This window comes from Emericellopsis cladophorae (genome assembly GCF_022114955.1).
Source record: "Emericellopsis cladophorae strain MUM 19.33 chromosome Unknown NODE_8_length_656085_cov_119_647849, whole genome shotgun sequence".
NCBI lineage: Eukaryota > Fungi > Ascomycota > Sordariomycetes > Hypocreales > Bionectriaceae > Emericellopsis > Emericellopsis cladophorae.
Genome location: NW_026250933.1, coordinates 598170 through 619829, shown reverse-complemented (window position 1 = coordinate 619829; position 21660 = coordinate 598170). Strand labels below are relative to the sequence as shown.

Sequence of the window (21660 nt, the reverse complement as noted above, 5' to 3'; positions counted from 1 at the left end):
CTTGCTCTCAGTACTTGAACCAGAACGTTGTTCTGACCAAACCAAATGATATGAACAAGGTCAGATACACTAAAGGCCCCATACGGGTTGCCTGACGAATAAAGTCTATCTTCTAATCCCGATCTACAAATTCAATGTGCCAAATGTCTTGTTCATCGCCTTGTGTGCCAGCTCCACGCCCAAGAATGTCGCAGCGTTTGCGGGAACAGCTCGGGTCAGTGCTGGCCCGAATCCAGGGAAGAAGGCCTTGAGACCACCCTTGCCGTAGAGCTCGCGCACCACACCGCCCAATGTGACATTGCCCTCCGCCGTCTGCAATCTCGACTTGACCGTGTCGACGGGGAAGACGGGAATCCACATGGCTACACCGGCAGCAGCACCGGCACAAGTCACGGCCATCAAACTCAAATCTCCCGTTGGCTTGCCCGTCACGGGGTCCTTGGGGCTCATGCTGCGCTTAATGTACTCGTACGCTGCAAAGTACGCAGCACTGCCGGGGCCGTCACGTGCCAGGGTTGCGACACTGCCTCTGAACACGCTGCGGATACCACCCTCTTTGTACAGCTGACGGACGACGTCGACGCCGCCATTGTATTTCGGCTTCTCGCCGGGGGCGAGCTGCTTCTGGCCCTGCACCTGGAGAATGACCTTGACGCGCTCAAAGGGCGCGGTAATGGCTGTCATCGGGATGGCGGAGAAGAAGCCGGCCGCGGACGTCTGCGCAATGGTGAATCCCTCGGGGGAGACCGTGGATGTAGCGGAGACAATCTGCTTGCCGAGGTCGTACCCCCAGAACGAAACGGCGACTAGTCGTACTGGTCAGCGACATTGGTGTTCCTTGCCTTGAGGAGATGTTCCTTACACATGGGCGTGACACCGACCAGCGGCGCACTGACGCCGGCATACAGACCACGCCTGAGGCCATCCCTCGCGATGCTCTTCTTCACCACATCAATGGCACCGTTGTAGACGCCCTTCTCCGCAGTCTGGAGGCGGACCTTGACCAGGTCAAAGGGGTGGCCCACGACGACGGCGCAGAGCCCACCGAATCCACCCGCTGCGAGGGCGCGGACTTGGGAGGCGATGGAGCTCTTTGCCTCCTCCTTGGAAGGCGGCGTGGGCATTGAGTGGGCGACGGCCTCTTGTTTCGATGCCATTGTCACGGTTTGTGCGGGTGTGCTAGAGTAGAGTCGAGCTGGGGAGTGTGAGAGACTGCGCGCGGCGAGGAAGGAGGTCCAGTAGCTCGGTCGGAGGGAAGGTACGGCTTGGCGGTGGGTGAGAGAGCGAGCACCTGCCGTTTGTTTCTCCAATCAACCACAGGCTGTTGTGTCCAGTCCGCTGCTGCTTTCAAACACGGCGATTCTTGTTCCTTCAGTGAAATCTCTGCTGCGTTTCGCGCGTCCTAGCCGGCAATGTCGTGCGGAGAAAACAAGGTGGTGGTAATGATCTCTTGTCTCAAGCTTTGTCGGTAATGGTTGCTGGCGCTACGTCACAAGAGCCAAGCAGGCAGTCAGTCAGTCGGCTTTATCCAACAACACGACAAGGCGCAATGGCGGGTTCAATGTCGAAGACTGAGGCAAATTTCTCGGATGACCAAATGTCAATGAGAAGGATTCAATTTGGAGAAAGACACAGAAAATTAAACAATTCTCCAACGGGCCCCCTCCTAATGATGTTGTGTTCGCGGCCGTGCCACGACCGAACCTCGGCTACGGCTCTTTGTGGGGATGCGCCGGCTGTGACGCCTGGGCCCTGGGGTAAAGCGACGGGGTCTCCGCGCGCTTCAGCATTGTGCGCGTCCTCCGCACGACCGAGTTGCACCGTGGCTGCAGACGGTTCATGTCAAATTTTGGCTGATTTGATGCTCCTTGTCCCACATGTAGTGATGAGACTTTTCTTCGTTAGTGTCGTTGGGTTTCAACGGGCATGGAGCCCTTCTTGTGATGTGGCCCATCCCCGATTCCCCACTGATTATCACATGTTGATGAGAGAGCGTCGCTAGTAAGGTTTCGCTGTACAATGGCATGATTGAGTATGCTAGTGAACAATTAAGTCGAGGCATATATTTACAGAACGCTGATATAATAACGATCAAGGGCAAATCGACAGGGCTGCGCTGTATATCTGTGCACCAGTCTGCTCGCAAGCCTCAATCAGAAGGGTTTGGGGGTGGGTGGCGCGTTCATCGCTCGTCGGCTACACCAGCACGAGTTGTCTCCCTCTTTCTCCACTTGGATCACCGCGTTGACGCCCTCCCTGCTCAGGAACTCGTCCACCCTGTCCCGTACGTCGTCAACTGATGCGTTCCTGGAGGCTACCACGTGCACAACGCCAGTGAGTTTGTCACCCGCGTCACCGCCGCTGCGGTCGTCTTCCCAAAATCTCGGAGCAGAGTAGCTGACCACACCTCTCTGCTGCAGGATGCCGCCGAGAGTGTTGCGCAGATTGTATTCGCTGTTCTCCGGCACGCTGAGCAAGAGGTGTGTCGCCGAGCCTTGAACGAGGGGAATGGCAGAGACGAAGATGAGCCCTGCAATGAAGCACGAGGCGAGAGGGTCCCACCCGGCCCAGCCGAGCCAGCTGGTCAGAACTGTCGAGACTATAACCGACGCACTGCCAAGGGTGTCTGCCATGATATGCAGGTAGATCCCGTACATGTTGTCGTTGCCATGGCCTCCACAGCCGCCGCCATGACTGTGACCGCCCTTTTCGTGTGAATGGGCATGGCCGTGGTCATGCTCGTGGCCATGGCTGTGCCCGTGCGAATGCCCGTGGCCATGGTGATGATGATGTCCAAACGAAGTCAACCCAATCAAGTTGACGAGTAGTCCAAGGGTGCTCACAACAAGCAGCTCGCCTAGCCGTTTCGGCTGGCTGCCTTCCCATAGTCGCTCGAATGCCTCGAAGGCGATTTCAACACTCAAGAGCCTACATGCTGTTAGCATTGTCCAGATTTTGGGGTGGCTACTCCTTCACTCACATCAACAGCACACCATTGGCGAACCCACTCAGCGACTCAATCTTGCCGAAGCCATAAGGGAATTTCTGGCTCGGCGGCCACTTGCTCATCACCGCGGCCAGTAGGCCGACAAGCAGCGCGACGCAGTCAAAGAACATGTGGATGCTGTCGCTGAGCAAGCCCAACGAGTCCGTGACGTACCCGTAGAACGCCTGCACCGTCATGAACGCAAAGTTGATCCTATTACGCCAGTTAGCAAGGGAAGTCTGCTGGAATCGATTGGGCACGTGCATCATGAAATAGAAAATACGCCTAGAATCCTTCTCCGTCATGATTGCGTGTACCACAGGCCATCTCGCAGTATATGGGAGGACGGTGCGCGTGAACAGCGACTGTTTGGTGTCCTTCTTGTGGTGGTCGTCGTGTACGTGCGAGTGGTTGTGCCCAAGGCCATCGTGGCTATGGTCATGTTCGTGGTTATGTTCATGGTCATGTTCATGTTTGTGGTCGTGATGGTCGTGACTATGGCTGTGGCTGTGGCTGGGGCTATGACCGTGGTCGCAGGCACTGGGCCGATTGTCGGGGCTCGAGAAGCTCCCGGCCATTGGTGTAATCACGTCGTGTTCCTCGTGTCCCGATTCTCCCACGCGGCCATTAGACAAGTCCAGCGCGGCAGGTGGAACTCTGCGACTAGACGGCGTCACGCTCGTGTACGAGGCGTGTGAACCGGCCCGTCCGTGAGAATGATGTCGTTGGTGTGACCATCGGCTATCGCGGGCCCTATGTTCGCCCTCGGAGTGCGCGTTGAGAGCACCGCCCGACGACGTTGAGGACTTCCACGAGTGTACTGATGATTGCGAGTGCGAATGCGCGTGCATGTGTTTGTGGTGCGTGTGGGGCAAGGCGGAGGGCGGCAGAACGTACGACGAGGCCATACTAGTCAACGGTCGATTACCCTCGCAGTCGGCCTGCTATGCAAACGTTTTTGGAAAGAAATGGCAATTTAGATGCTCTCGAGTCTTCGCCGTCGCTATCATGTGCTATGGTTCCGACTGGATCCTGCGCTACACCTTGCGCTGAAAATATCGCGCTCGATAGGTGTAATTATACGTCGTAATTGGGTCTGGCGGCGCTCTCCTCCGAGCACGGTAACGTTCGAGCGAGATTTTCGGTGGGTGACGTTGGGAGAATTCCAGTCGGCCAGAGTCGCTCAGGGGCAAGTAGTATGCTCTCGGTGACCAGTTGCTCAAAGGCGGCGATTGTTCGTCGAAATTTGCCACAGAGACGCGTGAGCCCTGTCAATTACTCGCAAGCTTAACAGGACGCAGCAATGACCTCGGACAGAATAAAAAGGAGGCGAATATGGTAATTTTGAGCTGGGAATTACGGGAGAGATGATGCGCAACCAGCTGCGGTCTACGGCTGGGAGGTCTAGCCACCCTTATACGTAGCAGTCCCCTGCTTCCTACTAAGGTAGGTACGTAAGGAGCCTTACCAGGGACGCAGCCACTCCCCACCGCTATTAGTTGGTGAATGGCGGCGAATTGGCGATCCCGCATCGCGTCTACGACTGCCAAGACGTGGGCATCATGGATGCCCCTGCAGCCGTGCCAAAAGTGCCAGCGTCAATCGAATGGCTGTTGCTGATAACAACCGTCACAAGACATGGTGATCTCATAAAAAAAACTCACTTTTCATGACCAGCGATGACTCCAAGTCGCACACGCTACCGCGGTGCCATGATGCGATAAGATCATAGGACCAGCACCAAGGCACGGGTAGAGAGACCCATTTCGCGGGGCCTGATAACGATAGGCTCGATAGCGGCAGCCGCCCCTCAAGCGGCGCGTCAACTGCCAAATTCGACATGGTCTTGGATTGTTCCGGTTCTGCGGGGTGGTATGTTTGGGTGCCAATTCATGGAGTAAACTGTTGTCGTTTCATTCATGTCAGCAGTGTTTATCATTCAAGGGTTTGGCGTTTAAATTACCTATACTGGACTAGGAGAATGGTGTAAGTACCTTCCTTAGTTGGCTCAGGCTGCTGGCGATATGGAGGTGCAGCAACGCGGCGCCCCACTTCACTTCACTTCAGCAACTCCAGTCCGTCACTTCACGTAAGGTAACCTCACACTTGTAGTTCTAGCTCACCATCGCCAATCCTCACTTCACCCTCGTTTATCTGCCGACGTGCCTCTGGCACACGACGCCACTCGCCATGTGGGGCTCATTCCTGCTCTCGATGCTCGCTGGAGCATTCACAATCATTTTTCTCGCCTTCTTCGTCAGGTTCACTTTCTGGGCAGCAAAGAGGTCCCGCCATGCGATCCCATCACGCTACGTACCCGCCGCAAAGCCTGAGGATGAGCATATCCAAATCCTTGTCCTTGGCGACATTGGTCGCAGCCCGCGGATGCAGTACCATGCCATCAGCGTTGCGAAGCATGGGATACACGTAGACCTGATCGGATATAAGGGTGAGTTACCACGCGGGTCCTGACTATGGGTATGTTGCAGGATGCTAACGAGACTGAAGAAACGGCCAGACATCCAGAGCTCATTGGGAAGGAAAATGTCTCGCTCTATGCCCTATCGCCCTATCCTGAATGGATCGCTTGGGGGACCCTGCCATTGCTATCGATTCCCTACAAGGTCATTCACCAGTTCTGCACACTGTACTACCAGATGATGTACGCAGCACCTGCAGCACAATGGATCATCATACAAAACCCACCCTCGATCCCGACTTTCCATGTCGCCATGTTTGTCGCTTGGGTTCGAGGAAGCAAAGTCATAGTCGACTGGCACAACTATGGCCACACCTTGTTGTCGACCACGCTCTTGCTGCGGCCTCTCGTGCCGATATACAGGTGGTACGAGAAGGGATTCGGTCGTCGCCTTGGTAACGCCAATCTGGCCGTCACGGATGCCATGTGTCGTCAACTCAAGGGCCCGAGTTTCAAGGTGGAAACGCCCGTTGTGACACTCCATGACCGCCCTGCGGCCGTGTTTCAGCCGATCACTGACCCCAAAGAGAGGTTTGCTGTCCTCTCGCGCATAGGCGAAACGAAAAAGGACGCCACGAACATCATCGATGGTACGGTGCGACTCATCGTCAGTAGCACTTCGTGGACGGCAGACGAGGACTTTGGTATCCTACTAGATGCGCTCATGGCTTATGCTGCGCCGGCGGTCCACGGTACAAGTACCACGGATAACCCAGCCCCTATTCTTGCCATCATCACAGGCAAGGGACCGCAGAAGCAGCCCTACATTGACACGATAAAAGAGCTCGAGAGTCAAGGTAAACTGCCAGGTGTTCGCATCCTGACAGCGTGGCTATCGACACGCGACTATGCTGCGCTCCTCGCCTGCGCCGACCTAGGCGTGTCCTTGCACAAATCCAGCTCGGGCGTCGATCTCCCCATGAAGGTGGTCGACATGTTCGGCGCCGGTCTGCCTGTAGCGGCCTACTCAGCCTTTGAAAGTTTCGGCGAGCTGATCAAGGAGGACGTGAATGGCTGTGGTTTTGAGACTGCGCCGCAGCTGACTGAGGTGTTCCAGCGCTTGCTCGGCGTGGACGGGGTCAAGGAGCTGGCGAGGCTGAAGAAGGGCGCTATTAGCGAGGGAAGCCTTCGATGGGACGAGGAGTGGGATCGTGTGGTTGGCAGAATCATTGGCGTAGTTGATTCGTGCATTCCAGCCGGCGGTCAAACGCAGTTATATTGATGTAATAACTTTTTGGGAGCCCGCCCTTCCGCTATGCATGCAAAAAAGACGGCGCTATGAAAGACTTTTCCCCTTGAGAAAATCAAAAGTAGCAAAGATCGCTGCGCCGAACACATGTCGAAACCTTCAATCCTCCCCGAGGCTTTCCCTGACAGACTTTCGTACTGCTTTACGGAACTCCTTGTGTTTACCCTCCCTCTCCTCTCGCAGTAGCTTTCCAGCCTCGACGTTCGCTGGGCTCTCGTCGCTCAAGTCGTGGAACAGACTGAGTACGCTGACGAGGATGGTCTCGGGCGTTTGTACGGGGCTCCATCTCTCGCTCGCCTTCTCGTACCCGTACTGGTCCTCCTCGGGCGGGTGCAGGATCGAGATACACAGGCGTCCGTCGGGGTAGACATTCGGATGGAATGGGATGCCGGGACTTTGGAAAGTCAGCGATGGTGGCATGAGTGGGTAGTCTGGTGGGAAGGTGAGGCGGGCGCGAAAGTTGCCTCCTAGATAGGTATTGTGAGCCTGGCCTTTGCCCTACATCACAGAGGGATACCAGGAGCGCATACCGCCGTAGTATTTGCAATCGTCCGAGATCATGAGCATAATCTCCCACTCAAACATGTTCGCATCGGAAATGAGACCACACGAGACGCCGGAAAGGTCCTTTGACTTTTGGATTTCGCGGAGCTGGCGACTGAGGAGGGCGGCTACGCCTGTGACGGTGCTCATGGTGACAGTTGGTGAGCTGTCTTGCGGGCATTCGTAATCTACAAATATTATTAGGCTGCTAGGAGTAGGAGAGCTGCCCCGAGAGCAAAAGTCACGCCAGTCAGGTGAATGAAAGGGTTGTTCTGGACCGGAAGGGTCCTTGTGATGTGAAGGAGGTGGGCTGCGTTGGAGAAGTGGCGCGTGGGGCAGTTCCACAACCTTGAGCTCAGCTTCCACATGCGCGGTGCGGACTGGAGCTCGACAGTCTGAATGAATTGACACTGACCATTCTGTTGTAAAAATACGACTGGTATATGACGCCAAATAAATGATTGCAGTCAGCAGACCCCTTTGCCAACGCGATAGTGCCCATGATTTTCCACAAGAACGCCGTCCATACGCCAATGCCATGTTGCTCTCTCCGCCTCGGGGTATCCAAAACCAGCTCTCACTTTTTCGACGTGCCGAACCCTGTTATGCCCATGGCGGCCATCATGTCTTCTTCATCATGCTCGCCCTCAATCCGCAGATCCTCGTCGTATTCGGTCTTGACCTTGGCCGCCTGCTCCCTCTCCACCCTCTTCTTCTCAGCGGCCTCCCTCCGTTTCGCCCTCTTTTCCTCCGCCTCGTGCTCTGCCTCTTCCTCGCGCATCTGTAGCCTCTCTTGCAGGCTCGTGGCCTTTTCGCGCTCCAGCTCCTCCAGTTTCCGGACGCGGTAGTCGATCCTTGCTTTGACTTCTTCCACCGTGGCCCTCTTGACCTCTGTCTTCTGTCCCGTGTTGGCCAAATGTTGCGTCGTGTTCAGATGCTCGACCCATTGCAAGTTGTCCTTGAATGTGAGGTCGCACGCCTCGCAGTAGAAACCAGCGCCCCTTCCTCGCTTGCCGACGCCCGCACCCGCCGGGACCAGCTGGGTCTTGCCGACCTGCGACTCGAGGTCGATGATTGTGCGTCGGGCTGTGGCGTATTGCTCGTCGCCGGTGAGAGGTTTGTGGTATTTCTTGCCGGCGAGCTTGGCCTCGTAGCGAGCCTTGCGCTCCTCCTTCTCGGCAGCTTCGCGGTCGGCGGCCTTGGCGGTGTATTCCTCTAGATCGTAGTTTTTGCGAAAGTCGGTGTCGCCGGCGGGAGCGCCATATGCGCTGCCCTTTTTGTCTGCCATTGTGTGTTGTGGTGTCGCGCGGGCGGAGAGGCAGTGGTCGAGGCTGAGGTGCCTTAATAGTACTACCAGGTAATTATGTACAGACGCGCATGGAAAAGTTGAGGATGGAAACGACGTGACCGGACAGGGGGTGGTAATGACGTGCCGTGCCGCATCAAGGGTGCAGAGACGCTAAAAGTGTGCCCTCTGGAGGACATCGAGCCTGCTGAGGTACTCACCAAGCAGGGCATCTTGGGCAGAGCAGACTGGCATAAGCACCATAAGATGTTTGGCATCCTTGATGTACGGACGGGTGTTGACCAATTTATCAATTCTATGGTGTTGCCCCAGCAGCTCTGTAGCAGGACGATGTCCACGAGATACGCTGAGTCTGAGCTTCAGTGTTGGCATCGGTTATTTGCCAGGACTCGAGGGACAAGCACACCATGATGTGACATGCTCTTGTCACTCAATATACCATGCATCGCTTGCCCATTTCCCTCCGAATTCGCAATAACCCTGGGAAACACCGATGGAAAAGCAACAAGTGTTTCAGCAATGCGCCAATCTTGCTCTCCAAACACTGCACAAGGTAATAATAGAGGATCAGCGAAGCTAGGGATCGCAACCCCGCCGCGGGGCATTTCTCAAATGTCGATTGAAAGTTGCGACGATTATTTTTCTAGCCTCGTCTACCAGCAACATCACCACAAACATGCTGTACCTCGTGGGGCTAGGTCTCTCTGACGAGACAGACATCACAGTCAAGGGGCTGGAGGTGGTCAAGAAGGCCGCGAGGGTCTACCTCGAAGCCTACACGAGCATCCTTCTGGTCGACCAGGCCAAATTGGTACGTCTTGCGGCTACGGGACAGCATGGCGGGAGCTCACGGTTGAACAGGAAGAGTACTATGGGCGCTCGATAACGATTGCCGACCGCGAGATGGTCGAGTCCAACAGTGACGAGATTTTGCGCGATGCTGCTACCGTGGACGTCGCATTCTGCGTCGTTGGCGATCCCTTTGGGTCAGTCAAGGCAGCCCCCTCCCTCGCCAGCGCACCGGAGACGGACTGACACAAATCGCAGAGCTACCACACATACCGATCTCGTCATCCGCGCACGCGAACTCGGCATTACCGTCGGCACCGTCCCCAACGCATCGATCATGTCGGGCATCGGCGCCTGCGGCCTCCAGCTGTACAATTTCGGCCAGACCGTCTCCATGGTCTTCTTCACAGACACCTGGAAACCATCTTCGTTCTACGACCGGATAAAGGAGAACCGGACCATCGGCCTGCACACGTTGGTCCTGGTGGACATAAAGGTGAAGGAGCAGAGCCTGGAGAACATGGCCCGGGGCCGGCTGATCTACGAGCCGCCCAGGTACATGACAGTCGGCCAATGTGCGCAGCAGATGCTCGAGATTGAAGAGGAGCGCAAGGAGGGCGTCTACAGCAAGGACAGCCTCGCCATTGGGGCGGCGCGCGTAGGTGGGAAGACGGAAAAGTTCGTGGCCGGGACGTTGGAGGAGCTCTGTGCGCAGGATGAGGCGTTGGGCCCCCCGTTGCATAGCCTGGTTCTTCTCGGGCGGAGAACTCACGAGCTCGAGCATGACTTTGTGCGGGAGTTTGCCGTCGACAAGGAGAAGTGGACTTCTCTGTGGAAGGCTGAGTATGACAGACAATGATATCTTGTTGGGGGTTGGATGCCAAGGTCGAACTTCAAATGCCGGCCGCCCTTTGCCGATGCGCGCTTGAACTGAACCCGTATGATCGAACGGCAAGACACGCTTGTACTGGCATATGCCTATGCTGGCGGTCAATAGGCAGCAGCGAGTCCAGCGCGGGGACAGGATGCCATAGAGGCAGCTGGAGCCGGCCAGGCGCGAATCCGACACTCTGTATAGAGGCAAATCAGAAATCTCCAAAATACTTGCGTCTGATAGTTTCCATCTTCCAGTCCTGAAGCATCGGCGTTATGAAACGATCGACCGGTCCCTCTCAGAATGGGTTATCGGGGTCGACATATTTGGCAGTGGTATGCTCCCAGTATGACGGGAACCATCCTGCTGTCTCCCAATCTACAATGCCCATGCCAGCATCCCCATGGACCAGAATATTGAAGCTGCTGAGATCACCATGAGTGAAGAACCACCATGGGTGAGAACCAATCTGCTCCCTTCTGCTTGCTGATAGAATGCGAAAAGCTCACCGAGGTCAGGGAAGTTGGTGCAGTTGGCGTGCCATGGACTGTTATCGGATAGCGCGTGATGGAATTCGCGTGTGGTAGCGAACGGGCCACAGTAGAATTTCCTGGGCAGACAATAGTCGAAAAACGGCCGTCCGTCGACGATTCGTCCCTTCCGGCGGGGGAATCGAGCGGAGCTCGTTAATCATACCGCGGAGCGGATCTAGTATTCTCGTTTGCGATTCCTTTGAACGAAGTGCCCAGCCAGATGCTGTCATTCGCCCCTTGATATGGCATGATTATATGTGCTGTTCCTTTATGGACGATCGCATATTATCTTCGGCACGGGTATGGACATGTGGTTGGCGATGAAGTGTATAGTGTGGGCTTCGGACATGTTGTCTCCTTGTCTGGTCTTGACATAAAAAGGGCCGGTCTGTTATTTATAAACAGCTTTCGTATGAGCCTGTTCTCACTTATTTTGATAAGCAGAAGGATGAGTGTTCGGATTGCGCGCCCTGGCAGCGGCGGCGTATTAGTGGGGATGCCATCTGGGTGCGTGTCATTTCCGAAATGGCTTGATAGTAAAGCAAGGCCGGATGAAGAAAAACGGTTAGTCAAGCGGGTACAGAAAGTAGAAAGGTATCGGTGTATAATAGAGGAGAAGGAATGAGGTTAATTACTGTGAGACAAGTCGACGTGCACTCCTAGGTATATTAATCGACGGAGTCCGGAGTACGGATACCAGAGTATCGGATATACAAGGTAAGGTACCTCTGCACGGACCCGACAATTCGCACGTGACGTTAGATTCATAGGAATCATCATACATCCTTGATCTCCTCCGGCAGACAAAGGACAAACCAACATCAACAATTCTATACCAGTTATTGATAGTCTCATACAGACTTCGAAACGCGCATACATCTGTGTGTACTGGCAATCCTCGTCCATCTAGCAGTTCACCCTCGCACCGATCCCTGCAGTATGAGCATCGCCCACCATGGTCTTCACTGGCCTGCTCACCTCGAGCGATAGGCCACCAAGGCCAGCATCCGCGTCCAGTCGTCCGAAAGCCTCCTCATCGGCCTCCGAAGTCGAACTGCTCCCCGAGTACATCCACGACGAGATCCAGCTCCCGTGCATACCTCCCGAGCGACCGAACCTGCGGGAGCTGAACAACAGCCTGGAGGCCCTGGCTGCCGTCTTCCCCGACATCCGGATCGAAGTGTTCCGCGAGCTTCTCGGAAGCTTTGATGGCGAGTCTCGATTGGCACTGGTTGCTGATACGCTACTGAAGAATCGCGTTCAGTGGGTCAAGGGGCGATGGAGGGTTGCTGAGAATCACACGGGCGAATCCGAACCGATCCCCCGCGGAGAGTCTTTTCGAAGTAAGGAATACATCACCGCCGTGCAAAATCTGGCCTATCAAGAGTTCAAGGGACTGTCCAAGTTGAACATCAATGCCGTCCTCGCCGAGTCCAACTACTCGTACCTCGAGGCCCGCCAAACGCTCGCCACCCTGTCGTCCAAATCATGGCGCTTCACCATCTCCTCCTTCTTCCTCCGACGGAAGCCCATCGCCACGGGCGAGGCAGAGCATCATCCCCTGGTGGTCTGGCGGTCGACAGGGCAAGGGGCCATCTATCCCGCCATACGAGCGACTGGTAATGCCGAGTTTGACCGCGAGTTGTTCACGCGCCTGATCGCGCCCCTGAAGGAGCGCGATGCCGAGCGAAAGGAAGCGGCCGACAGGGAATACGCCGTGCAGATCAACAACGAGGAGGCGGAGGCGGCCGACGCCACGTATGACTGTACCTGCTGCTTCTGCCCCGGCACCTTTGAGGAGTTCACCCACTGCAACAAGGAAGGCCACATGATCTGCTTCCGCTGCGTGCAGCACTCAATCAGGGAGGCCGTCTTTGGGCAAGGCTGGCAGAGCAGCATCAACCCCGACACGGGCACGCTGAAATGCATGGCCGTGGACGGCGACGGGTGCACGGGGCATGTCCAGCGCGATCACATGCAGCGGGCAATGACGGAGGAGAAGAAGGGCGCCGAGATCCTGCACAAGCTCGACCAGCGGCTTGCGGAGCACAGCTTGCTCGCATCCAACGTGCCACTCGTGCGGTGCCCGTTCTGCAACTACGCGGAAATTGACGACATTTATGTGCCGGCGCACGAGGCGCGTTTGCGGGTCGACATTGCCAGCATTGTCTCTTTGTCATTTACTTCACTCGGTGTGCTCTTTTTCGCGCCCATGGCCGTGTTCCTGTCGCTAGCAGGCTCGGTGCTGATCCTCCTGCTCGGCCAGCAGCACGCTTGGGGCCGTTATCTTCGAAGAGAGTGGGACGCGGCGATTACGCGGCACAGGCGGCGGAGACGGGGCCAAAAGTTCACGTGTCAGAGCCCCGAGTGTGGCAGGCCGTCGTGTCTCACGTGCGGCAAGTCGTGGAAGGATGTGCACGTCTGCAACGAATCGTCCCTGGTCGCTTTGCGGACGCAGGTGGAGACGGCCATGAGCCTGGCCATCAAGCGCGTGTGTCCCAAGTGCAACACATCGTTTGTCAAGAACGACGGCTGCAACAAGCTGACGTGTCCCTGCGGGTACAAGATGTGCTACGTGTGCCGCGCCGACCTGAGCGAAGAGGGATACCGACACTTTTGCGACCACTTCCGACCGGACGGCGATCCGCGCCCGTGCAAGGAGTGCGACCGGTGCAACCTCTGGGAGTCGGAGGACACCAACAAGATCCTCCGCCAAGCGAGGGAGGAGGCGGAGCGGAAGTGGAAGGCGGAGGAGGATCGCGACCTGTCCGGGGAAGAAAAGGCGTTCCTCGAGACGGGCGTCGCGTCGAGGGGAGGCGAGCTCGCCGCGTTCCGCTGGGACGTGCTGCGCGGGCACCGACCTACCACCGCCGAGGTGTTTGACTTGGTTGTGAATTGCTTCTTTCTCTAGTACGGGCTCATCATGTGGGTATGGGGACAGCCTCGGCATCTGGCGATCCATGGCATCTGGCGTTTGGGCGGGGCGGCGTTGGTGCTGATCAGACATAGACGAGACCGGAAGGGCATTATTATCACTGCTGGTGCCCCCTTTTTACTACGGTCACAAGAACAACAACAAGATCGCCTGCATGGGCAACCAGTAGCAGCAGGCGTAGCAGCAGCAGCAGCAGCAGCAGAACGGCGTTGACGGACAATGGATTAGAGCACAGTGCTTGTATAATACATGACTATAAATGATTCACTTTCCCTCTGCTTGGGGGGCGTTCGTTACACATCACACTCCAGATATCAATCAGATCTTGCTCTGGCTGGCGTCCATGAGCTCCGCCGCCGCCCCGGCAATGCACGGCTTGCCCGTCTCCTTGACCTTGACCTGGAAGGTGACCTTGCCGCCATCCCTCCACATCTCGGTGACCAGCGTCTGGCCGGGGATGACGGGCCCGGCGAAGCGCACCTTGATGTTCTTGAAGGCGCCGAAGCGCTCGTAGACGGCCTTGCCCGCGAAGCCAAAGGTGCACAGGCCGTGGAGGATGGGTGCCTTGAAGCCGCCCATCTTGGCAAAGGCAGGGTCGACGTGGAGCGGGTTGTAGTCTCCGCTGAGCCGGTAGATGGCGGCCTGGTCCTCGCTCGTCTTGGCCTCGACGACGACGTCGGGGTGGCGGTTGGGGACAGCGTTGGGGGCGGTGGCGGGCCCGCGGTCGGCGCCGCGCTTGGGTCCGCCAAAGCCGCCGCAGCCGCGGAGGAAGACGGTCATCTCGTTGTAGAAGACCTCTTCACCCGTCTCGGCGAGGGTGGTGGTGACGCCGCTCTTGAGGATGGCGGCGGAGCCCTTGTCGACGACCTCGAGCAGGCGCGCCTTGGAGGAGAGCTGAGCGGCGGTGGGGAGGGGCCACTTGCGCACCTCGAGGTACTGCTCGCCGTGGAGGAGCATCATGGGGTTGAAGTTGGGGACAATGGTGTCGTAGTCGAACGGCATCTCGGCGTTGAATGGGGGGATGACGCCAAAGGTGGGCAGGACCTGGAAATCCTCGGCGCCCTCAAAGACGTACTTGAGGTCGGTGCTCTTGGCGCCCACGCCGAGGTTGTAGAGGATAGTGTCGCGGTCTGTGAAGCTGTACTCGGTTGGGTGGCCCTCCTTCTTGACGGCTTCCTGGATGGCAGCGAGGTGCTCGCTGGCAGGCTCCTGACTGGAGGGGGAGGAGGAGGCAGGGGACTACGGAGACGGAGCGATGATCAGCAAAAGCAGAACTTGGTATTTACAGCTATGTACATGTCTGGCTGAGAACTATCGTGGTTCATACCTTGTTGCGCTTGTTCTCCATGTTGGCCATGACCTTGGACAGCGAGTCCTGCATCTTCTCCGGGTGGTCGACCTTGGGGCTGTCAAAGTCGACAATGGCCTTCCAGTGCTTGAGGACCTCCTCGGGGACGAGGTCGACGTCGACGGGGAAGCCATGGCCGCCGGCGCGCTGCCAGCGCGTCTTGCCGACCCAGCCGCTGCCGACCTCGTAGAGGCCGTTGGTCGGGTCGGGACACTTGTCGCTGCAGAGGGCGAGGACGACGGGCGCAATGTAGTCGGGCTTGAAAGCCTGGACCATCTCCTCGGGCATAATGGTCGCGGTCATGGCGGTGCCGGCGTTGGGCGCAATGGTGTTGACGTTGATGTTGTACTTGGCGCCTTCGGCCGCGAGGGCGCGCGAGAAGCCCAGGATGCCGCATTTCTAAGATTGTCAGCTTCCATCGAGATGGGGATTGGTGATCATGGGGACCTACCGCCGCCGCGTAGTTGGCCTGGCCAAAGTTACCGTAGATACCGCTCGTCGAGGTGGTGTTGAGCACGCGTCCGTACTTTTGCTTGAGGAAGTAGGGCCACGCAGCCTTGGTCGTCTTGTAGGTGCCGCGCAGGTGCACGTTCATGACGGGGTCCCACAGGTTGTCGTCCATGTTGGTGAAGGCCTTGTCGCGCAGGATGCCGGCATTGTTGACGAGGATATCGATGCGGCCAAAGGCATCAATGGCGGCCTTGACGACGGTGTCACCGTCCTCGGCCGAGGCCTTGACACCGACCGCCTTGCCGCCGAGCTTCTTGATCTCCTCGACGACGGTGTCGGGGTTGGCGAGGTCGTTGACGACAATGGAGGCGCCGTGCTTGGCGAACGCCAGCGCGTAGGCGCGGCCGATGCCCGCACCGGCACCCGTGATGAGCGCGACCTTGCCGGAGAAGTCGAGCTTCTCGCCCTGCTCGTTGGGGCCCATCTTCATCGACTCCTCGAGGAGGGTCATGAAGTCGTTGGGGCCTGTGGGGTACTGGGGGTTGGAAAAGTCGACGACCTTGTTCCACTTCTTGAGGACGGCGCCAGGGGTGTACGAGTCGTCGGCCTTGAGGAGCAGACCGCTCGAGCGCTCCCAGCGGAGCTTGGCCATGGCGCCCGCGCCGACCTCGAAGATGCCGCCCGTCTCGGTGGTGTTGTTCTTGTGGACAAGGACAGCGACGAGGGGCACGACCCAGTCGGGGCGCAGGTTGTTGAGCACATCCGGGGGCATGACGGTCTCGGTCATGCGGCTGGCGGCAATGGGTGCGATAACGTTGCAGATAATGTTGTACTTGACGCCCTCCTTGGCGAGGGTCTCTGTGAAGCCGACCATGGCGAGCTTGGCGGACGAGTAGTTGGTCTGGCCAAAGTTGCCAAACAAGCCAGCAGCCGAGGCTGTGTTGATGACACGACCGTACTTTTGCTTGCGGAAGTGCGGCCAGGCGGCGCGGGCGCACTTATAGGCGCCCTTGACGTGGACGCGGTTGATGAGGTCCCAGTCCTGGTCGGACATGTTCTTAAAGCTGACGTCGCGGAGGATGCCGGCGTTGTTGAGGAGGATGTCGATGCGGCCAAAGGCCTTGATGGCGGTCTCGATGATGCGTTCGCCGTTCTCGACGCTGTCGTAGTTGGCGACGGCCTTGCCGCCGGCCTTTTTGATCTCGTCGACGACCACGTCGGCGGCCTTTGTCGAGTTGCCCTCGCCCTTGAAGGAGCCGCCCAGGTCGTTGACGACGACGCTGGCGCCCCGCGAGGCGAAGAAGAGGGCGTACACCTTGCCCAGGCCACCGCCTGCACCGGTGACGACGACCACCTGGCCATCGTATCGCAATTGCTCAGCCATGACGGGCGTGTCTGTGTGTGTGGGTGGGTGTGGGATGCGTCGTGTCGGATCGGTTGTGATGTTGGGGCGATCGACGGCGGGGGGGGGGGAGATGAAGGAATGGGGGAAGCAAGCAGAAGACGGAGGTTGAAGAGGGAGGGTAGAGGGAATAGTTAAAAGAGTTGTTCGGCAATGCACTCCTCTCCGCAGCGAGGTGGTTGACAAATCTGGAGTCCAAGGGACCGACCGACGTGCTCTCCCCAAGGACCTCGGCTCGCTCGCTGCCTATAGCCTTTGGAGGCCCTGGAGCCGCTGGGGAACGCCGAGGGCCCCGTGGGGCGCACGCTAGGCTGGATCCGGCATCGCGTGACGTTCACATGCTTCAACTGTCAGTGACCTCATTTGTGGGGCGACTGTCCGCAGGCAGTTGTCCCGAATTGACAGTGCTCATCAGTGCCATCATCACATGCTCGCAACAGTCGAGCGGCTTCTATGTAAGTACATGTACGTGAGCGTATACATGTAAGCCAATGTGCCAGAAGTGGCCGGCTAGAGAAGATCATTATGACTTTTCCTTTGTTTTTTAAATACGACAAACCCTGGACTTGCAACGACTGCAGCAGACATCAGTGAGGCCTCAATTGTCAGACCACACTACCTCATGTAATGGTGCCATCAACGCTGACCACTGACTGACACAGGCCGTTGCCCTCAAAAACCGGCAGCACTGAGATCAAGACAATTACCAAGTGCTGAGCGAGCAATAGATAGGCCAGTCAGTCCCTTGTCCCTTTTTCTCTCAGCCGAGGAGATTGGGATCAGTGAGACGCCAGAACACTTGTGTGTGACTAGCTTAGACGGTAGGGTAGGACACGCACACGCAGACTGACTGCAGGAGTGCTCTCGTGCAATGCCAGAGCATGCCGCGTGCTTCTCCAAGAACCATTCAATCAATCGCTTACTGTGCTGCTACTAGTTGAGCAGCTAATGAGAGTGATCGTAAACCCCGACCTATTAATCCCCGGACTAGAACACCTCCGCCCATCGGCCAACCCCACACATATGTAACCGTGACATACAGCGGCAGCAACCCCAACCTTCACAAATCTCACCACAAGATGTAGCTCACGCTGCTTCCCACATCCCCCGAGGATGTCGTCTCACGTTCAACCACCATGGCCACCTTTGTAGACGACAAGACGCCCATCTGCGTCCCTTTTATTCTCGACCTCTTAAAGTCACACCCCGCCTCCACCAAGCCCTTTGTCATCGGCCTCAATGGCATCCAGGGCGCCGGCAAGACCACCCTCGTCAGGGCTCTCGCGTCGGCTCTCGAGGCCCAAGGCGTGCCCACACTCGTCTGCAGCATCGACGACTTCTACCTCAACCACGAGGACCTACTCGCCCTCGGGCGGGACCACGCGGACAATGCACTGTGGCAGCATCGCGGGGAACCAGGTGCGTTCCTGTCTGCGCTTCAAAACGTCGACAGCAAACACTGATTTGGGACACAGGCACCCACGATCTGCCATTCGCCAAGGCGTTCTTTGACAAGGTGATCAAAGGGGAACCCACAAAGTTACCCGTGTACGACAAGTCGGCGTACGCGGGCCATGGCGATCGCGCCCCCGAGGCGCAACGGAAACCCGTCAACCAGCCCGGCCAGCCCCCTGTCAAGGCGGTGATCCTGGAGGGTTGGTGCGTTGGCTTCCGCGCCCTGAGCGATGCGGAGGCCGAGGCCAAGTGGGAGGCCCCCAGCCGCACGCTGGGCCTGCACAAGCTGGAGCACCTGCTCCTCATCAACGAGCAGCTACGGAACTACGACGCGTTGACGGACCTCTTTGACGCATTCATCCACATTGACGCCGAGGACTTGAACTTTGTGTACGCCTGGCGCACGCAGCAGGAGGAGCATCTCCGCCGGGACAAGGGAGACCCCAACGCGGGCATGTCGGTCGAGGAGGTCGTCAGGTTCGTGGACGGCTATTTTCCCGCCTACGAGCTGTACACGGACGGCGTGAGGGCTGGGGTCCTGCCAGGACAGCCAGGGAAGCAGCTGCGGATGGTAGTGGATGAAGACCGCAAGGTCAAGGAGGTTCATCGTCTGTGACTGAATTGATCTCAAGCAAGATATGACCCGTACCAAAAGAACTCCACGCATGATCTTGAGCAAACAAGTTAGCAACTGAACCTCAGTGCACCAAGATAGTAGATCCCGTCAATCGTCATCATCATCATCATCATCGTCAAGGGGGTATTTGTCTCCTCCAAGTGCGCGGCAAAAGAGAGGGAAAAAAAAAAAAAAAAAAAAACAAAGGGACCCGCATACATTTATCCGTGCGTGGTCAGCTCCCCCCAACAACCCGTCGTCCGTCCTGCTTCATCTTAGCCAGCTTGCGATCGATCGCCTCCCTGCGTTGGCGCACAGCCTCCTCGCGCTGCGCCGCCTCCTTCTCGAACCCGCTCACCATCTCCCGCTTCGCCCGCCGCGCATCGCGGAGCTTCTTCATCAGGTCGGCAAACTGGTCGACGAACCAGTCACCCGACTTTTCCCAGTCCTCCATGGACGTTGTGCAGAAGAAGGCCCGCTGGTCCTCGTCGCTCTTGGACTTGAGCTGTTCCAGGTTCTTGGTCAACTGGTCTATTTCGCTACCGCCCTGCCCGTGGGAATGCGCGGCGGCCTGGGAGGGATCATGGTCAAAGGGCTCCTTTTGCAAGTCAGCCCAGGACATGGAGCTGAGGACCTTGTCGTCGTAGTCCGTCGCGGGGCGGCTGCGCTTCCTGCTCTGGTGGTTGCTGAGATCCATCGTTGGCGGCGGCAGGGCACTTTCCAAGAGGTGATCCTTTGAAATTGTCCTGGCCTTGCTTTGTTTTGCTCTGGGTCTCGGGGTCTCGTAGATATCCTCCTCGTCCTCGTAACCATCACTCTCTGGGCCTCCGTCATCCGTCAAGTTGATCACTGTCATCGCCTCCTGCTTGCGCACCGCTCGCCGGCTTTGTTTGGGTGCCGGGTCCTTTTCGTACGCAGAGGAATAGTTCCTCGAATGGTGATTCTTCTTGTGTGCTCTTTGCTCCTTTGTGACATTCACCTGTCTTATGGGAATCTCTGTCCTGGCCTGTGGTGGCGGCGGCGGAGTCGTCGCGGGGCGGTAGTGTCGTGTTGCATGGTATGGTCGCCGTTCTGCCAAAGGCTCGTTCCTGAACCCATCCCCGACTTGCGAGGCCTCTAGACGCTGCTGAACATGGGCGACAGCCATCTTCCCGCTTCCATCCGCGTGGAAAACAAAGCCGCCATTCGCTGGCTTGGGAGCATGATGGTGTTTCTTGCCCCATTCAAGGCGCTCGGAGCGCTCTGGCTTGCTCTCGCTCTCGCGCCTGTCTGGTGCCGTCTGGCGTGGCTCCTCGTTTTGCGCCTGGATCCGAGCCTTGAAATTGTCTGCTTCCTCGTCTGGGCCCACCATCAACTCTGTCGTGTAGCCTGAAGCCAGACAATCATCTGGCAGTGAGTCCCCTGCAAAGATAGACTTTGTTTCATCATGTTCTTCTTTGTCAGCGACGGGTGCTGGCTCAGGGATCTGGTTTTGCTGTGGTCGGAAGACTTGGGTGATCTGATCCATACGGCCCAATGGGAGTTTCCTTGGAGGAGAGTCGGGCAAAGGTTGGACGACAACATTGTTGATACCACCGCCCAGGGGTTTCCTGGGCGAATTGCCCGCTGGCTTCGGTCGTGCCGTACTCGTCGGCAGTCTCGCTAGAGCGGCAAGCTCCTTCTTTGTGGGCAGTGGGGCCTGCTGGTGATTGCCAACCTGTGGCGTGGCCGACCGGGCAGGCAACGCCTCAGATTTCGGTGCGCCGGCATTGTACTGTGCTTCGGCATCGGAGCTTGTCCTGTTGAGGGAAAAGTGCAGCAGATTCTGACTCCGTCTCTTCAGGCGCCCTGATTCACTCATGACGACGACGGTGTGTCTGATGAGTCCAAGTCGACCATTTGAGAAAGGGGGAGTAGTGAGGCCAGTCGGGGCATGCATGAGCTTGGGCTGGCGCGTCGCATGGCAGGCAGGTGCGTGCTGTGACGCGCTATCACGTGACCGCGCCCCCGTAGGACAGACTCACTTTGACTTGTTCTCCATGAACATGAATTGAACATCGCGACTCTGGTATCGCTCTCGCCGCGGCATTCTTGGGCACACGCATACTCCTGTCAAGTGAAGCCTTCTACGTAGCAATCCTGTCGAACAGTGGCTCCCGAGTCCGCTTTGTCCAGTTCCGTCCCGATTGGCATCGCCGGGGCATCCATCAAGGGACTGCAGAGACCCAGCCAGCTTGAGTCCAGTATGCAATCCTGTTTTCTCGATTCGAAAACCTACTCAGTTCTGCAGAACTGCGAGAACCCCAGATTTCTCTTCTAGACTTCTTCTCCAGTCAAAATAAGCCGCAATACTAGCGCCCCAGATCAAAGTCGAGCAACATGCGTCTTGGCTGCCTAATGTGGCCTGGCGGACCCGCTCAGTTTTCACGTCTCCCGCACGTCTGTTCCCGATCGACATAACTTCTCAACTCGAATTACGTCCGTCTTTCCCAGATCTCGCGTAATCATTCAGTGTTCTGTCGACTGGACCTGCCAAATGTTTTCGATGCGTCGCTCACCGGCCTTTCCCTTTATGGGGAATAAGCGTCACGTCCCACTACCTCATCCCACATAAACCCTTCATGTCCCGACCATGTGCGTCTTGGCTTCTAGACCCAGCCGACTATTATGAATCTTACTTTTCTGTACCTGTTGCTGAAGAAGTCATAGCCTTCGA

General features: G+C 57.3%; 10 protein-coding genes across 10 annotated transcripts; 4 read left to right on the top strand and 6 right to left on the bottom strand.

The window, feature by feature from the left end:
- Window positions 1–123: 123 nt before the first annotated feature.
- Window positions 124–1157, bottom strand: J7T54_004462 (Mitochondrial carnitine carrier-like protein; the record flags this gene model as incomplete). Its single annotated transcript, XM_051504382.1, has 2 exons — window positions 124–806; window positions 863–1157. The coding sequence occupies 2 exons, from the start codon at window positions 1155–1157 to the stop codon at window positions 124–126; spliced, it is 978 nt and encodes a 325-aa protein (XP_051364291.1).
- A 996-nt stretch (window positions 1158–2153) lies between these two features.
- Window positions 2154–3564, bottom strand: J7T54_004461 (Zinc transporter-like protein; the record flags this gene model as incomplete). The annotated part of the gene is made up of 2 exons (XM_051504381.1): window positions 2154–2928; window positions 2981–3564. The coding sequence occupies 2 exons, from the start codon at window positions 3562–3564 to the stop codon at window positions 2154–2156; spliced, it is 1359 nt and encodes a 452-aa protein (XP_051364290.1).
- Window positions 3565–5176: 1612 nt separating this feature from the next.
- J7T54_004460 (Chitobiosyldiphosphodolichol beta-mannosyltransferase-like protein) lies at window positions 5177–6687 on the top strand (the record flags this gene model as incomplete). Its single annotated transcript, XM_051504380.1, has 2 exons — window positions 5177–5435; window positions 5495–6687. The coding sequence occupies 2 exons, from the start codon at window positions 5177–5179 to the stop codon at window positions 6685–6687; spliced, it is 1452 nt and encodes a 483-aa protein (XP_051364289.1).
- Window positions 6688–6813: 126 nt separating this feature from the next.
- J7T54_004459 (putative Ubiquitin-conjugating enzyme) lies at window positions 6814–7407 on the bottom strand (the record flags this gene model as incomplete). The annotated part of the gene is made up of 2 exons (XM_051504379.1): window positions 6814–7181; window positions 7245–7407. 2 exons carry the CDS (start codon window positions 7405–7407, stop codon window positions 6814–6816), a joined length of 531 nt encoding a protein of 176 aa, XP_051364288.1.
- Window positions 7408–7834: 427 nt separating this feature from the next.
- On the bottom strand, window positions 7835–8545 carry J7T54_004458 (U4/U6.U5 small nuclear ribonucleoprotein component snu23; the record flags this gene model as incomplete). The annotated part of the gene is made up of 1 exon (XM_051504378.1): window positions 7835–8545. The coding sequence occupies one exon, from the start codon at window positions 8543–8545 to the stop codon at window positions 7835–7837; it is 711 nt and encodes a 236-aa protein (XP_051364287.1).
- Window positions 8546–9239: 694 nt separating this feature from the next.
- On the top strand, window positions 9240–10211 carry J7T54_004457 (diphthine synthase; the record flags this gene model as incomplete). The annotated part of the gene is made up of 3 exons (XM_051504377.1): window positions 9240–9374; window positions 9425–9549; window positions 9611–10211. 3 exons carry the CDS (start codon window positions 9240–9242, stop codon window positions 10209–10211), a joined length of 861 nt encoding a protein of 286 aa, XP_051364286.1.
- Window positions 10212–11714: 1503 nt separating this feature from the next.
- J7T54_004456 (E3 ubiquitin-protein ligase-like protein) lies at window positions 11715–13670 on the top strand (the record flags this gene model as incomplete). The annotated part of the gene is made up of 1 exon (XM_051504376.1): window positions 11715–13670. The coding sequence occupies one exon, from the start codon at window positions 11715–11717 to the stop codon at window positions 13668–13670; it is 1956 nt and encodes a 651-aa protein (XP_051364285.1).
- Window positions 13671–14012: 342 nt separating this feature from the next.
- Window positions 14013–16876, bottom strand: J7T54_004455 (Peroxisomal hydratase-dehydrogenase-epimerase-like protein; the record flags this gene model as incomplete). Its single annotated transcript, XM_051504375.1, has 3 exons — window positions 14013–14933; window positions 15022–15441; window positions 15494–16876. The coding sequence occupies 3 exons, from the start codon at window positions 16874–16876 to the stop codon at window positions 14013–14015; spliced, it is 2724 nt and encodes a 907-aa protein (XP_051364284.1).
- Window positions 16877–18030: 1154 nt separating this feature from the next.
- On the top strand, window positions 18031–18965 carry J7T54_004454 (putative kinase-like protein; the record flags this gene model as incomplete). The annotated part of the gene is made up of 2 exons (XM_051504373.1): window positions 18031–18313; window positions 18370–18965. The coding sequence occupies 2 exons, from the start codon at window positions 18031–18033 to the stop codon at window positions 18963–18965; spliced, it is 879 nt and encodes a 292-aa protein (XP_051364283.1).
- Window positions 18966–19200: 235 nt separating this feature from the next.
- J7T54_004453 (uncharacterized protein) lies at window positions 19201–20805 on the bottom strand (the record flags this gene model as incomplete). Its single annotated transcript, XM_051504372.1, has 1 exon — window positions 19201–20805. The coding sequence occupies one exon, from the start codon at window positions 20803–20805 to the stop codon at window positions 19201–19203; it is 1605 nt and encodes a 534-aa protein (XP_051364282.1).
- Window positions 20806–21660: the final 855 nt, after the last annotated feature.